The 15854-nt window shown below is 38.5% G+C and overlaps 1 protein-coding gene across 4 annotated transcripts in view; it reads left to right on the top strand.

Moving 5' to 3' along the window:
• Positions 1-15157, top strand: part of LOC124789502 (F-box/LRR-repeat protein 2) — a 551725-nt gene extending 536568 nt beyond the window's left edge. For 3 of the 4 annotated variants that reach the window (XM_047256886.1, XM_047256888.1, XM_047256887.1), the window contains one exon: positions 13555-15157. In XM_047256886.1, coding sequence (XP_047112842.1) covers positions 13555-13690 — 136 coding nt within the window. In that variant the 3' untranslated portion in view covers positions 13691-15157. The remainder of the gene's footprint in view (positions 1-13554) is intronic. The other variant, XR_007016125.1, reaches the window with a different exon arrangement.
• The last annotated feature ends 697 nt before the right edge of the window (positions 15158-15854 follow it).

The raw sequence follows: 15854 nt of genomic DNA, 5'->3' as shown, positions 1-15854 counted from the left end.
ACTGTTTAAGTTTCATTTTCAGTGGAAGACGGCACCTAAGACTTGTTGGTTGAGGGGGTTGGTTGTAACATCTGAATTCTCCTGGTCTATATCTCCCCTTTTGTGGCTACGCCCTTGGTGGAGGCCAGTCTCACCATCCTCTCAGTATGGCCCTGATGAGTAAATAATTAGTAGTTTGATGTCTTGTACGTAATAGTGAACTGGGTAACGGCAGTCAGCTGGTCACTTCAGTAAAATGTTATTGAATTGTATTTAGTGTGTGAGTGCAGTAGCTGTGGGTTTTAGATGAATCATTGCTATGTCAACTATATACTTGAATATACACAGGGTGTTTGAAAGAGTTTTCCATGTTCTTACAGGGTATAATATTGGTCAAAACTAGAAAATGGTTGTACATACATATGTCCAGTAACAAATACTTGTTGAGCTACAAGCCATTGTTACTTACAATAACTATCTGTCTACTCACTCTACAGGAAGTACCCAATTTGTTTAACTCTCATTCTCATGCATCCTCCAAGCCCTTGTTCTCAAAGAATCATGAGCTCTTATGAACACATTTGGCTACCCTTGGAGTTGGTCACACATCTCTGTCATGTGCGTTTATTTTTGGTGGGTGAGGAATAAATAAGAGACTTTAAATGTCCCCATAGCCAGAAATCTAAGGGATCATCATCAGTTGAAGGCAGAGGCCATGATACTAGGCCTCCTTGAGTAATACACTGCTCATTAAACATTTACATTACGTGCTGTCATATGAGGTGTAGAGCATTGGGTGGTGCACCATCATTCAGAAACCATATATAAGGAGTGATCAAAATGTTTCCATTCAAAGGCCATACTAATCTCTTGCCTACATGTCAGGGCTTATATTCCTGCACTGGAGTCACACTGTGTTGTATATATACTGCAGCAATTTCCTCAAACAGAGATTTTATATCACCCCTTATACATTGTCTTTCTACAAGGGTAACAATTCCAATAATGTGGATAATTTGTCATGAATAAATTGGTGTCCAGTAAAGAGTATGAGCCTATAATTCTATCATCAATGATTTCTTCCCATAAATGCATGAGAGTTTACATCCGTCTACATACGGCTACTGTGGTAATCTTTTATTCCACTCCATGTGCATCCCACCTCAACTGCAAAATAAAATGTGATTTGTGAACCTTCAGAATTTTGTCTTAGAACCCACTGAAAGTACTGCAATCTGACATGGTAGTTTTATACTATGTACATTGTAAGTGAGATGGATAAAGTAACTGCTCAGGCAGAAATTATCACAGAGGAGCATGATGTATGCCTTCAGACACCACAATTTCCTGCACGCCTTTGTCAGGATTATTGTCTACTTGCTGCAACTCTCATTCTTCCATATCCAACATGAAATCTGTATAACAACTATTGCAAGCACTTGTCCTTGTTGGAAGTGTTACCATGTCTGATAGTTATGTGAACATCTTGCCGAACATTTTTCAGATGTGATAGGCCATTGAGGGTGTCATTTACCATACATGAGAATTGATTCTTGATTAATTCCATTGATTGAACCATGGCATAATGCCATTTCTGCCTTTTTCCATGCAAATTCACTTTTTACTTCATTCACACTTCTCAGAATCACTAATCTTGGCCTGATGCCAGTGTAAACTCAAAACAATATGTATGGAATGACTGATATAGAAAACAATGATAAATATTGCTTCTGAGCACAGCATCACAACTAAATGACTAAGTGTGGAAAAAACCACAACCAGCAAGTAATTTGCATTGCATGCAACCTGGGAGACAGCCAACACTACAGAGCACTGACCATTGTTGTCACAAGTAGCATGTTCCACATCATAACAAGTATTTATTCCTGGATGTCTGTCCATAACACTTTCTTGTAAGAATATGGGACTTCTTCGCATTACTGTCATCAGTGTGTTTGGTGTGTGTCCTATAGAAGTTTACATATTTATATTTTTGGATATGAATTAATGATGGAACACACACTGTACGTTAACATGCCTGACTTTTTAGAATTGTCTACATAAATACAATCAGTGATGATATATAAGTAGTTGTAATACTAGTAGTTTTATTTATCCTTAGATCTCTCTTACAAGGATATTGGAAATGTCTTGGTATCACAATTTAAGAGCAACAAAATGAAAGCAATTTGTAAGTACAAACATTTACAGACTTACAGGTCTAAAATCACAAGGAAGGGACATGTAGTTGGTAATGACATATTTTTCATTGTCCATTTTGCCTTGCCTTTAGGTAAGACATGTATGTGTATCCAGCTCAACCTGATTCAGTCTGAATTTCATTTCTCTAGTAAACTGAAGCTGGAACAAGGGGTAAAAAATTTGCTGTTTCTTGTCTATAACAAACATAGATATTTGTTAATATTATAGAGGGAAACATTCCACGTGGGAAAAATATATTTAAAAACAAAGATGATGTGACTTACCATACGAAAGCGCTGGCAGGTCGATAGAAACACAAACAGGCACTTACATACACACAAAATTCAAGCTTTCGCAACAAACTGTTGCCTCATCAGGAAAGAGGGAAGGAGAGGGAAAGACGAAAGGATGTGGGTTTTAAGGGAGGGGGTAAGGAGTCATTCCAATCCCGGGAGCGGAAAGACTTACCTTAGGGGGGAAAAAAGGACGGGTATACACTCTCACACACACACATATCCATCCACACATATACAGATACAAGCAGACATATTTAAAGGCAAAGAGTTTGGGCAGAGATGTCAGTTGAGGCGGAAGTGCAGAGGCAAAGATGATGTTGAATGACAGGTGAGGTATGAGTGGCGGCAACTTGAAATTAGCGGAGATTGAGGCCTGGTGGGTAACGGGAAGAGAGGATATATTGAAGAGCAAGTTCCCATCTCCGGAGTTCGGATAGGCTGGTGTTGGTGGGAAGTATCCAGATAACCTGGACGGTGTAACACTGTGCCAAGAAGTGCTGGCCATGCACCAAGGCATGTTTAGCCACAGGGTGATCCTCATTACCAACAAACACTGTCTGCCTGTGTCCATTCATGTGAATGGACAGTTTGTTGCTGGTCATTCCCACATAGAATGCATCACAGTGTAGGCAGGTCAGTTGGTAAATCACGTGGGTGCTTTCACATGTGGCTCTGCCTTTGATCGTGTACACCTTCCGGGTTACAGGACTGGAGTAGGTGGTGGTGGGAGGGTGCATGGGACAGGTTTTACACCGGGGGCGGTTACAAGGATAGGAGCCAGAAGGTAGGGAAGGTGGTTTGGGGATTTCATAGGGATGAACTAACAGGTTACGAAGGTTAGGTGGATGGCGGAAAGACACTCTTGGTGGAGTGGGGAGGATTTCATGAAGGATGGATCTCATTTCAGGGCAGGATTTGAGGATGTCGTATCCCTGCTGGAGAGCCACATTCAGAGTCTGGTCCAGTCCCGGAAAGTATCCTGTCACAAGTGGGGCACTTTTGTGGTTCTTCTGTGGGGGATTCTGGGTTTGAAGGGGTGAGGAAGTGGCTCTGGTTATTTGCTTCTGTACCAGGTCGGGATGGTAGTTGCAGGATGCGAAAGCTGTTGTCAGGTTGTTGGTGTAATGGTTCAGGGATTCCGGACTGGAGCAGATTCGTTTGCCATGAAGACCTAGGCTGTAGGGAAGGGACCGTTTGATGTGGAATGGGTGGCAGCTGTCATAATGGAGGTACTGTTGCTTGTTGGTGGGTTTGATGTGGACGGACGTGTGAAGCTGGCCATTGGACAGGTGGAGGTCAACGTCAAGGAAAGTGGCATGGGATTTGGAGTAGGACCAGGTGAATCTGATGGAACCAAAGGAGTTGAGGTTGGAGAGGAAATTCTGGAGTTCTTCTTCACAGTGAGTCCAGATCATGAAGATGTCATCAATAAATCTGTACCAAACTTTGGGTTGGCAGGCCTGGGTAACCAAGAAGGCTTCCTCTAAGCGACCCATGAATAGGTTGGCGTACGAGGGGGCCATCCTGGTACCCATGGCTGTTCCCTTTAATTGTTGGTATGTCTGGCCTTCAAAAGTGAAGAAGTTGTGGGTCAGGATGAAGCTGGCTAAGGTGATGAGGAAAGACGTTTTAGGTAGGGTGGCAGGTGATCGGCGTGAAAGGAAATGCTCCATTGCAACGAGGCCCTGGACGTGCAGAATATTTGTGTATAAGGAAGTGGAATCAATGGTTACAAGGATGGTTTCTGGGGGTAACACATTGGGTAAGGATTCCAGGCGTTCGAGAAAGTGGTTGGTGTCTTTGATGAAGGATGGGAGACTGCATGTAATGGGTTGAAGGTGTTGATCTACGTAGGCAGAGATACGTTCTGTGGGGGCTTGGTAACCAGCTACAATGGGGCGGCCGGGATGATTGGGTTTGTGGAATTTAGGAAGAAGGTAGAAGGTAGGGGTGCGGGGTGTCGGTGGGGTCAGGAGGTTGATGGAGTCAGGTGAAAGATTTTGCAGGGGGCCTAAGGTTCTGAGGATTCCTTGAAGCTCCACCTGGACATCGGGAATGGGGTTACCTTGGCAAACTTTGTATGTGGTGTTGTCTGAAAGCTGATGCAGTCCCTCAGCCACATACTCCCGACAATCAAGTACCACGGTCGTGGGACCCTTGTCCGCCGGAAGAATGATGATGGATCGGTCAGCCTTCAGATCACGTATAGCCTGGGCTTCAGCAGTGGTGATGTTGGGAGTAGGATTAATGTTTTTTTAAGAAGGATTGAGATGCAAGGCTGGAAGTCAGAAATTCCTGGAAGGTTTGGAGAGGGTGATTTTGAGGAAGAGGAGGTGGGTCCTGCTGCGATGGAGGACGGAACTGTTCCAGGCAGGGTTCAATTTGGATGGTGTCTTGGGGAGTTGGATCATCATCATCATCTTTGCCTCTGCACTTACGCCCTGACTGATATCTCTGCCCAAAGTCTTTGTCTTTAAATATGTCTGCTTGTGTCTGTGTATGTGTGGATGGATATGTGTGTGTGTGCGAGTGTATACCCGTCCTCTTTTTCCCCTAAGGTAAGTCTTTCCGCTCCCGGGATTGGAATGACTCCTTACCCTCTCCCTTAAAACCCACTTCCTTTCGTCTTTCCCTCTCCTTCCCTCTTTCCTGATGAGGCAACAGTTTGTTGCGAAAGCTTGAATTTTGTGTGTATGTATGTGTCTGTTTGTGTTTCTATCGACCTGCCAGCACTTTCGTATGGTAAGTCACATCATCTTTGTTTTTAAATATAGTTATTTGTTAATCATTTACTTACCTGACTTATAACAGAATGTGTTGTAGAACTCTGTTTTATTGTTTTACTGACTAATTAACTACATTTCAGTTTAAATCACTGATATAAGAAAATGGAAATAGTTCTATTACTGACCTTTGAGATGACTGGCCATTCTTCTGACAAATATTCTGAGAATATTTATGATTTGTTTTATGCTTACTTTTTTCTTTTATGGTTGCTCTGAAATACATTAATCAATTCATTTGATAACCCCTTAATGCTTTGTAATAATATTATTATATTTATTAGTTACATTGGACCACTGGAGTTATTCCACATTCAAGTTTTGGTTGAAGGTTGTGAACTTTGGTTCTTGCAGTTCAATTTCCATCAATTTTGGCTGTGATTTACTCAACTTGTCTGAAATCTCTATAGCCCTTCTATGTTTCAATTGTGACAACAGTATGTGTCTTCATTTTGTAAATCTCAATTTTGTCTGTTTTCTCTGCAGCTGATTTCTTGACTTCAACTGCTTTGAGATCTTCCTGCATTTCTTGGGTCCACTGTTCTCCAATCTTCTTTCTCAAATTTATCATCACTAGTAGTCTTAGGATCCTGTTTCTGGCGCTTGCAGGATGTGAAAAATATTTGTTCTTCATGAGACTAGTGTCACAATAGACAATTTCAATGGAGGGGCCTCTCCACACTCCTTCCACCTGATAATTTATGTTCATTCAAGTTCAGATGGTTCTTCTTGCAATGTTGAGGAGTTGAGCAGTACTTCTTTCAGTTTTTATATGAAACATAGTTTCACAAGTGAAACTAAGTTTGTGAATGACTTCCAGATGAGTTACAGTTTAGATTGTTGGATTTTAGTATCAGTTGGCAAGCATTTCTTAGTATATGTTGACACGGTCTTAAATTAGGCTCTTTCACTTTGTTGGTTATGTCTATCCATGTCACTTTCTTGCTTAGACTGTGAATAATTATTTCTCCTGGGTATGGCAACATTGTGTTAATTTTCAGATCATTTTTGAGACTTTATAAATAAACATGGATTTCATGAACATATTCTCAGTTTTCTTAAATGTCACATGTAGTCCAAGTTTTTGAATTATTGTCCCCCTTCACTGGTGATCTAGACATGAACTTCTACTATATCAAGGCGTGATCTTAGATAGGTCTTCCATAGTAAAAGATTTGCACCAATTTTGATTTTAGGTAGCTTTTTATTTTACCAAATCTTCATGATGTAGTGAAGGGTAACCAGGAAAATAATCAATTACCTTGTCTGAAGCCAGTCTTTGTTATGAAAGCTTGTACACTCCCCTTCTGCTCTTTACATTGAAATTTGTGCTGATTGAAGTTAGTGTGAGGTGTTTTAGTTATTTTGAATAAAGACTTTATGCTCTGAGGATTTTTAAAAGTGTCAGTCTGTGGATACTATTGTAGTTTCTTTAACCTGTGAATTAGATAAATAATTGTTTACTTCTGTACTTGTAATTTTCCATTGTCAGTTCCGGATCAAAACATTTACCTGGACAGCTTCAGTATGGGCAACATTCTTTATGGTATTCTACAAGTTGCAGCTCCAGACTGTTTTTGATGCTATTATAAATTACACTATGGATCAAAAGTATCTGATCACCCCCAAAAACATACATTCTTCATATTAGGTGCATTGTGCTGCCACCTGCTGCCAGGTATTGCATATCAGCAACCTCAGTAGTCATTAGACTTTGTGAGACATCAGAATGGGGCACTCCGCAGAACTCATGGACGTCGAACATGGTCTGGTGATTGTGTGTCACTTGTGTCATAGTCTGTATGTGAGATTTCCACATTCCTAAATATCCCTAGGTCCATTGTTTCCAATGTGGTAGTGAAGTGGAAATGTGAAGGGACAATTGCAGCACAAAAGCATATAGGTTGACCTTGTCTGTTGACTGGTAGAGAGCAATGACAGTTGAAGTGGGTCATACTATGTAATAGGCAGACATCTGTCCAGACCACCACATAGGAATTCCAAACAGCATCAGGATCCACTGCAAGTCCTATGACAGTTAGGTGGGTGGTGAGAAAACTTGGATTTTATGCTCAAGTGGCTGCTCATAAGCCACACATCATGCCGGTAAATGCCAAACAACGCCTCACTTGGCATAAGGAGCATAAACATTGGATGATTGAACAGTGGAAAAATGTTGTGTGGAGTGATGAATCATGGTACACAATGTGGCAAACCGATGGTAGGGTGTGGGTATGGCGAATGCCTGGTGAACATCATCTGCCAGCGTATGTAGTGCCAAGAGTAAAATTCGGAGGCTTTGGTGTCATGGTGTGGTTGTGTTTATCACATAGGGGGCTTGCACCCTTTGTTGTTTTGCAAGGCACTATCAGAGCATAGGCCTACATTGTTGTTCTAAACACTTTCTTGCCTCTCACTGTTGAAGGGCAATTCAGGGATAGCGACTGCATCTTTCAACACGATCAGGCACCTGTTCATGATACACGGCCTATGGCAGAGTTGTTACACAACAATAAAATCTCTGTAATGGACTGGTCTGCACAGAGTCCTGACCTGAATAATATAGAACACCTTCGGGATGTTTCGGAATGCCATCTTCATGCCAGGCCTCACTGACAAATGTCGATACTTCTCCTCACTGTGGCATTCCATGAAGAATGAGTTGCCATTCCCCAAGAAACCTTCCAGCACCTGATTGAACATATGCCTGCAAGAGTGGAAGCTGTCATCAAAGCTAAGGGTGGGCCAACACCATACTGAATTCCAACGTTGCCGATGGAGGGTGCCAAAAACTTTTATGGCATTTTCAGCCAGGTGTCTGGATACTTTTGATTACATAATGTGTGTGTGAGAAAATTTTGTATGTGCAGTCCAGAAGGGTTATCCTCTCTAATTGTCTAGACTGGTTTATAACATTTTTTAAATATTGGACTTACTATTCCTGACGACCAGTGCTCTGGAATTTTCTCTGTGACCCTCATTTGAACTAGATGCTGGTGGAGATTCATAATCACAGGATTTCCTTAATTTTTTCAGATTTCTGTGCAGACTAGATCTTCATCCATCCACTCTATGTTGTCCTTGAAGTGAATTTGGTTTCCTTGTCTTATTATTTTAGGAGTTAATTTTATTTGTTTTAATTTTGATTCTTCTGACCTTTGGGTGTGATACTTTATTCAAGTTTGAGCCCTTCTCTGTACCACCCAGTCGCTTTCTTCATTTCACCATTCAGGCTTCTTTGTGGGATTTATTAGAGCTAATTGTTCTGCTGACAATTTTAATTTGGTGCTCAGTGATTTTAGAATTTTAATGTTGACAGATTCTTCTTCTATTTTTCTGTACTACTCTATATTTGTTACCAAAGTTGTTGGGTCAGATTTTCTCCTGTTTTAATTTGGAAAGCTTTTCTTCATCATTGGGGTTGTTATGTTTGTAGATCCTGGATCTACTCCCCATGGGATACTGATATTGTGGATTTACCAGTGATGGAATTTATCAGTGGAGATGTGATTCAGATGCCATTCACTCTTTCTAACACTGAAATGTTTCCAAGTTTTTAATTTGTGGAGTTTAATTTTAAAGCCTGGTGACTTTGAGAGAAGATTGTGGTATATGCCAACTACAGTCATTCTTTGACTATTTTTCATGGACATTTAAGAGCTACTCACTTTTCAGTGATGACATGGTATCTTTTTTTATTCCAATTGTAAATTTAAATCACCAAAGAGAATGTTAATATCTGATGAAAGGACACTTACTGTAATACAGTAGAGCCCAGAATTTTTCTGTCTTCATGGTGTTATTTTTCTATCTTCTGAGAGCGAGCACTTTAATATAAGGATGAATTAAATATAAACCAGAATTTTTTAAGTCAGTTTATTTAAGCTTCAGTAAAATTCATGCACAAGAACTAAGTTTTCTGTATAGTAGATAGACATGATTTTTTCTTGGGGCGGGGGGGGGGGGGGGGGGGCAGCTGTGTGGGTTCGCACGTTGTCATGAAGCATGATCACGTATCAGATTCCCACCTTTTCTGATGAAACGACCATTGTATTTGATCCGAACAATGATCCAGACATAGTATGTGGTATTCACAGCACGATGTTTGTGAGAAAACTGATGTGAAAAATTACTTTAAAATCAAAAAAGACTGTTATATGAGCCTTCCCTTAGGAGATACAGTTTTCAGCTTTGGCAGACGAAATTCATCCTATTTACACCATTCCACACTGTGTGTTTTCAATTACAGTTTGTAATGATGCACCCATGCCTCAGCTCAGGTCACAATATGGTGCAGAAAATGCTCCTCTTCAGTCTGAGAGTGTGTCAGTAACTATTTGCACACCTTGAGGTGATCAAATTTGACTAGAAGCTGAACAATGCCTTTAGGACAGGACTTGGAAAAAGCCTGACACAATTACATGAATGCAATGCCAAACTCAGTTTTGAACTCTGTGGTGACCATCTGCATACAAAAAAATTTGAATCCCCTGGGGAAGAATTATGAATTTGAAATATAAATTTATGAAGAAAAATTATTTGGATGACCATGTCAAAAGCTTATATTAGATCCAAAAATGTCTCAGTTGTTAACAGTTTCTCATCCATTATTCTTAAAAAATTATTATTTAATGCCATCACAGATAGTCACCTCACTTGTCTTCTACACAATATTGATTGTTGCTTAATAGTCCATATTTCTCATGAATTTTTTTAGGGTGTCTACAGTATATTTTTCAGTACTTTATTTATTTGTTTATCCTGACATTTAATCAAACATTCTATATGCTTTATAACAATGAAAACAATCATTTTTGACAAAATTATCTAATTGGATGGATAAAAAAGTCTACTCACCAAGTGGTGGTAGAATACACACACAAAATATGGTCGTAATTGGCAAGCTTTTGGAGCCAGTGGCTCCTTCTTTAGGCAGAAGGGTTGAAGGGGAAAGAAGAGGGGTGAAGGAAAAGGACTGGATAGGTCTAGGAAAAGGGGTAGATTTTGGGAAAGTCACCCAGAACTGCAGGTCAGGGGAGACTTACAATACAGGATGTATGTTATATTACATTAAGCATGACAAACACGTTAAAGTTACATCTGATACATAATCTAGCATTTAGCAAGTAGTATGACATAAATAGTGCAGAAAAAACATAGTTTATATTCACTCCTGACAAGCACAGCCCTTAAGACAAATTACAGGCAGGTAGAGTTAAACTATGAGTGCTGGTTGGAAGGGGGGGGGGAGATGGAAGAGTTAGAGAAAGGAATGTGATAAAACATGGCATGACAGACGGAGGAATAAAAAGAGAAAGAAGTGTAACTGGGAGGAGACAGGAGCATTTTCTGTACTGTTTGGCAGAGGAAAAACTGGGCATGTATTTTAATATGAGGTTGACAGAAGAAAGCATTGGAAAAGCTGTGAGGTTGACAGATGAAAGTGTTTCTGATTTTTCTTAGATGTGTCATGGCATAGACGTGCACAGAGTGCAGGGTAACTTGGTCCAAAGGTGAACAGCAAAATCAGAGAAGAAGGTTGCCAATGTTTTCTTTTTATAGATGGGTACTACATGAGTGGGACCTTGTGTTTCAAATACAGTATGATGAAAGGTACTTAATTCCTGGTATCAGGTACTGGGATGCAAGTGTATTGATAAGCTAATGAGAGAGATGTAAAGTTGATAGTCATGTAATTTTTCTGGCAGCAATCATCTTAACCAGACATAGGAAGCAGTTGTTGTTGTTGTTGTGGTCTTCAGTCCTGAGACTGGTTTGATGCAGCTCTCAATACAGTAAAGCTGCATGCCCTCAGGAAAAATTACGGCTGTAGTTTCCCCTTGCTTTCAGCCGTTCGCAGTACCAGCACAGCAAGGCCGTTTTGGTTAATGTTACAAGGCCAGATCAGTCAATCATCCAGACTGTTGACCCTGCAACTACTGAAAAGGCTGCTGCCCCTCTTCAGGAACCATATGTTTGTCTGGCCTCTCAACAGATATCCCTCCGTTGTGGTTGCACCTACGGTACGGCTATCTGTATCGCTGAGGCACGCAAGCCTCCCCACCAACGGCAAGGTCTATGGTTCATGGGGGGGGAGGAAGCAGTGACTTGCTCAAATAGATTGAGGTTGCAGAGGTAATGGTTACAAAAATTCATGGTTGGTTCTTACTGTCTAGAATTTCACTACTTATTGATTACATTGCTATAGTAAAGATTTGGACGAATAAGTGGCTTCACAAGTGTACATTTCACATCATGTGGATGTATTTCCTGGAATTTCTGGAAGGGATAGAGACAAATGGAAGTCTTCTTGCAAGTGCAGCAGTATTTTCTACCCAATTGAGGAGCATCAAAAGCTACACCAAGTTCTTCAATGTTTTCTGATACTGTATTGGGATTCTGTTGAGATGAATAGTGGGTAATTGTTCATGGAATCCAGAATTAATTAATTTATGATGGGAATTGTTATCATAGAAATCATAGTTACAGGAAGCAGAACTGACAAGATGTCATTGACATACAAGAAGAACAATGGTGTGCCCAGAACTGTCCCCTGTGACACCACTGGGAGAAAATATCTCCAGGGTGAGTTTTCATTGCTACAGACTACACATAACTGTCTGGTTTTCAAGAATGTTTTAAACCACTGCAGAGCACTATCTGAAAATTTTTGCTGTCAGATTTTTCTGAGCAGTATGACAAAGTTGACAATATCAATTGCTTTGATCACATTTAGTAAAGTCGATATCCTGACCTCACAGTTTTCCATCACATATTTCAGGCCATCAGCTACATTACTTAATGTAATGTTAATGCTATGGTGTTTACAAAAGCCAAACTTACATTTATTACATGATCTTGAACAATATATTCCAGAGCTTTGTATACAGCAGAATATGATGTTGGAACAATAATTGATTATTTGAAATCTCCAGCTAGTTGTGAATAAGTATCACACTTAATGTTTCAAGTAGTTAAAAGATGGATAGCTACTATGGGCAGTTACATATCTGGGTGAGAAGATCAGTAGATTTGTGGAGAGAGACCTGCTCATTGTCAGTATTGCCGGTTGATATGGCCGAGCGGTTCTAGGTGCTTCAGCCTGGAACTGCGCGACTGCTATGGTCGCAGGTTGAAATCATGCCTCGGGCATGGATGTATGTGATGTCCTTAAGTTATTTAGGTTTAAGTAATTCTAAGTTGTAGGGGAGTGATGACTTCAGATGTTAAGTCCCATGGTGCTCAGAGCCATTTGAACCATTGTCAGTATTAAGTGAGGAATCCAAGAATGTACTACAGCACCATACAGTCCATGAAGATGAGATTAGATGGATTACTGTGAGCACAGAAGCATCTGATATTATTGTTTTCATATCCCATATGTGAACAGAACAGTAAGAAACTCTTGCGTTATGATATGATGGGCAGTAACCTCTGCCATGCACTTTACAGTGACTTACAGGGTCTGGATACAGTGTGAGATATGTATGTATGCCATCAGTATCTGCTATGTATGTATTACTTAACTTTAAGATAGCCTTCATTGTTTCTTTCTTGTTTACATTTGAGCAAACAATGACATTTTATGTGTTGATCTTTTTCCTATTGACTGTTGTTTTTCACTGTAATTTTTTTTTGGTTTTTCAGGTGTTTTAGTAAAGAAAATAGCAGATATTTTTGTCATTTCAGGTCAATGTAAGACGTTTTTTGTAACTGGACTTATTTTTTAAAAATTCTTCCCAGATTCTCTTTTTTTATGGACTCTCACATAGCTTTTGCTATAACTCTATATTATTTCATGCTTACTGTCTTTCCTTTTTTATTTTTAAATGATTTTAGCAAGTTTTCCTGAAAGTGGACACACTTTTTCTTGCAGGGTTAATGAAATATTGTATTCTCTGTTTATGGCAGGTCGTTCTAATCCCCCTTGTGATCCAGCCATTGCATCTTGTATTGTTTCTAGCATTTGCTATTTAAGGTGTAATGAAATAGGGCGTAAACAACAGTCTAGACTGCAGTAATATTTTATTAATGATTAGTTTCAAGTTCATGTGGAAGTCATCTTAAAAAAAAATTGAGCACCATCTGGCTGACGCTGGCAGCTCCTTGGAGGCTGAGGTGGCAACATGGTCTCTCTTCAAAATAATTCCCTTGATTTGTCTCACTCCTGCTTTTAACCTTCAGCATGTCATTGTTTGAAGAGTCTCCTTTAATATAAATGGCAAGCATTAGAGCGTTAGGTCTTACTGCATTCAATTATGTTATTTATATTCACTTTTTTTTCTACATTTCAGCGATGGCAGATACTATGAGGTGGTGAAAGCAAACTTCGAACGTGCTGATCGTACTACTGTAGTTCGCACAACCACAAACTGCCGTATCTCCAATTACTACCTACTTAATAACTACAAAGACCTTATATTCAACTGATTTTACAGATAAAATAAGTTAATGTCTCAAATAATTAGTTAAATTTATTACTCATTAATAATGGCAGAAAATATATTTTTGAAACAAGTATTGACTGATTACAATAATCTCTTCCACCCATTCACCTCATTGACAGATGTACTGATTACAGCTGTGATATGCATGTAACATAATATCAACTGTCTGTAAGATTTAGTAGCTGATTCTCATAGTACAAATGCAGACAATACTAAATAAACCTCATCTGAGAGTTGTGAAAAACTTTCAAAAGAGGTAGAAACAAGCATTTATTATGTGCACTATTAAAATTAAAATGCTATGGATGAGTCACATAAAAAAAATCAGCTGAAAATAGATAGATTGTGATACAAGAAACTGACAAAATGAAAACTGTACGTTATAAACTAGGAAACAGAGTACAAATATTTAGATCTGAGCTTTAACAAATGTCTTTTGTACTGAAGTTAATCTGATTTGAAAATATATGAAAAGTGAAACTGGAAACATTTTTCTGCCATCTGAAAATGAGGAAAATTGATGTGAAAAATCCAAGTAGATTCTTCCAAGAAATGCAAGCACTCATAGAAGTGATTTTCTGCTTGGTTTAATCATTTTTTATAGAATTCAAACCATAAATTCTATATTGTCATCAAAACATACTCGTATCTCATAAACTGTTGTTGTGATTTCAAATGGAGCAAAATGAGATTTCAGTGTAATGTATGGAATAAACATTACTCTCAAACTTATATTATTGCTCAAGATAAGACTTAAATGTCAAATAAATGCACATTGTTGTACAATAATGTCAATCATTTTATAGAAAGTGTGTTTAAGTGGTCAGTATTTGTCAGTGCCTTACCAGTACCATATATTTATATTTTTGGTTGTAAGGTGTAACCAAACTTATATTATTGCTCAAGATAAGACTTAAATGTCAAATAAATGCACATTGTTGTACAATAATGTCAATCATTTTATAGAAAGTGTGTTTAAGTGGTCAGTATTTGTCAGTGCCTTACCAGTACCATATATTTATATTTTTGGTTGTAAGGTGTAACCTATACATCAGAAGTTCAGCATTGGTACTGATGTTTTTGTATTTTGTTACTCTGATTCATGTAACTTTTATGCTGATTCTCCAGGTGAATGGTTGAAATTTTCAAATGCAATAAAATTCATAATACATTTTGTAAGTCATAGTGATTTTTCTTAAAATACATAATTTTGGAAAAAATGTTAGCCTTGTAATATTAACTGAGTTTGTTTTCCCACCCCAGCATAAAATGTCTCACTTACATGAACTATTTAAGTAATAAGTACATAATATTGTAACAGAAAAAAATCATATTATCTTGGAAGCAAGATTACCACACAATAAAGTTACTGTGTTCTGGAAGATGAGGGTTTCTATTATTTTTATAACATACTGTATATGAAAATGACTTCAATAAATTTTTTGATTTAGTTAGCTAGTTTCATATTCCATGGACCATTTGTATGACACATAATAATATTTGGAACAAGCCATTTTATATTCACATCATGAATTATTTTGTAAGTATGAATACATGCTAATCATTTACCAGAAAAAAGAAAAAAATATAAACATGTGAGTTAGTATTTCCTACCCATCACCTTTTTCACAGTACTATAATAGGAGTTCTTCTATGGGATAGGAGTTATTGATGAGAAATTTTTTTCAGTTTCTTTTCACTTTTACTTTGCTGTCTGTCAGACCTTTTATATCACTGGGTAACTGATCAAAAATTTTGGTTGAAGTACTGTGCTCCCCTTTTTGTGCTAAAGACAATCTTAATCAGTTTAATGAATGTTACTTTTTCTTCTGATATTGGAATTGTGCACATCATTGTTACTTTTGTACTGCTGTGGATTATTTACAACAATTTTCATGAGGGAATAAATGTACTGTGAAGCAGTAGTCAGAATGACCAACTCCTTACACAGATGCCTACATTCTACAAGATGATCATGAATGAGCACCACATGTTATACTTACAACAGATTTTTGAGCAATGAAGACTTTCTTTCTAATAGATTTGTCCCAGAACATTATTCTATATGACATTATTGAATGAAATTATACAAAACATGTCAGCTTACTGATTTGTCTCTCCCCAAGATCTGTAATGTTTCTAAATGC

This window comes from Schistocerca piceifrons, chromosome 3 (assembly GCF_021461385.2).
Source record: "Schistocerca piceifrons isolate TAMUIC-IGC-003096 chromosome 3, iqSchPice1.1, whole genome shotgun sequence".
NCBI lineage: Eukaryota > Metazoa > Arthropoda > Insecta > Orthoptera > Acrididae > Schistocerca > Schistocerca piceifrons.
This window is presented reverse-complemented; position numbering and strand designations above follow the sequence as displayed.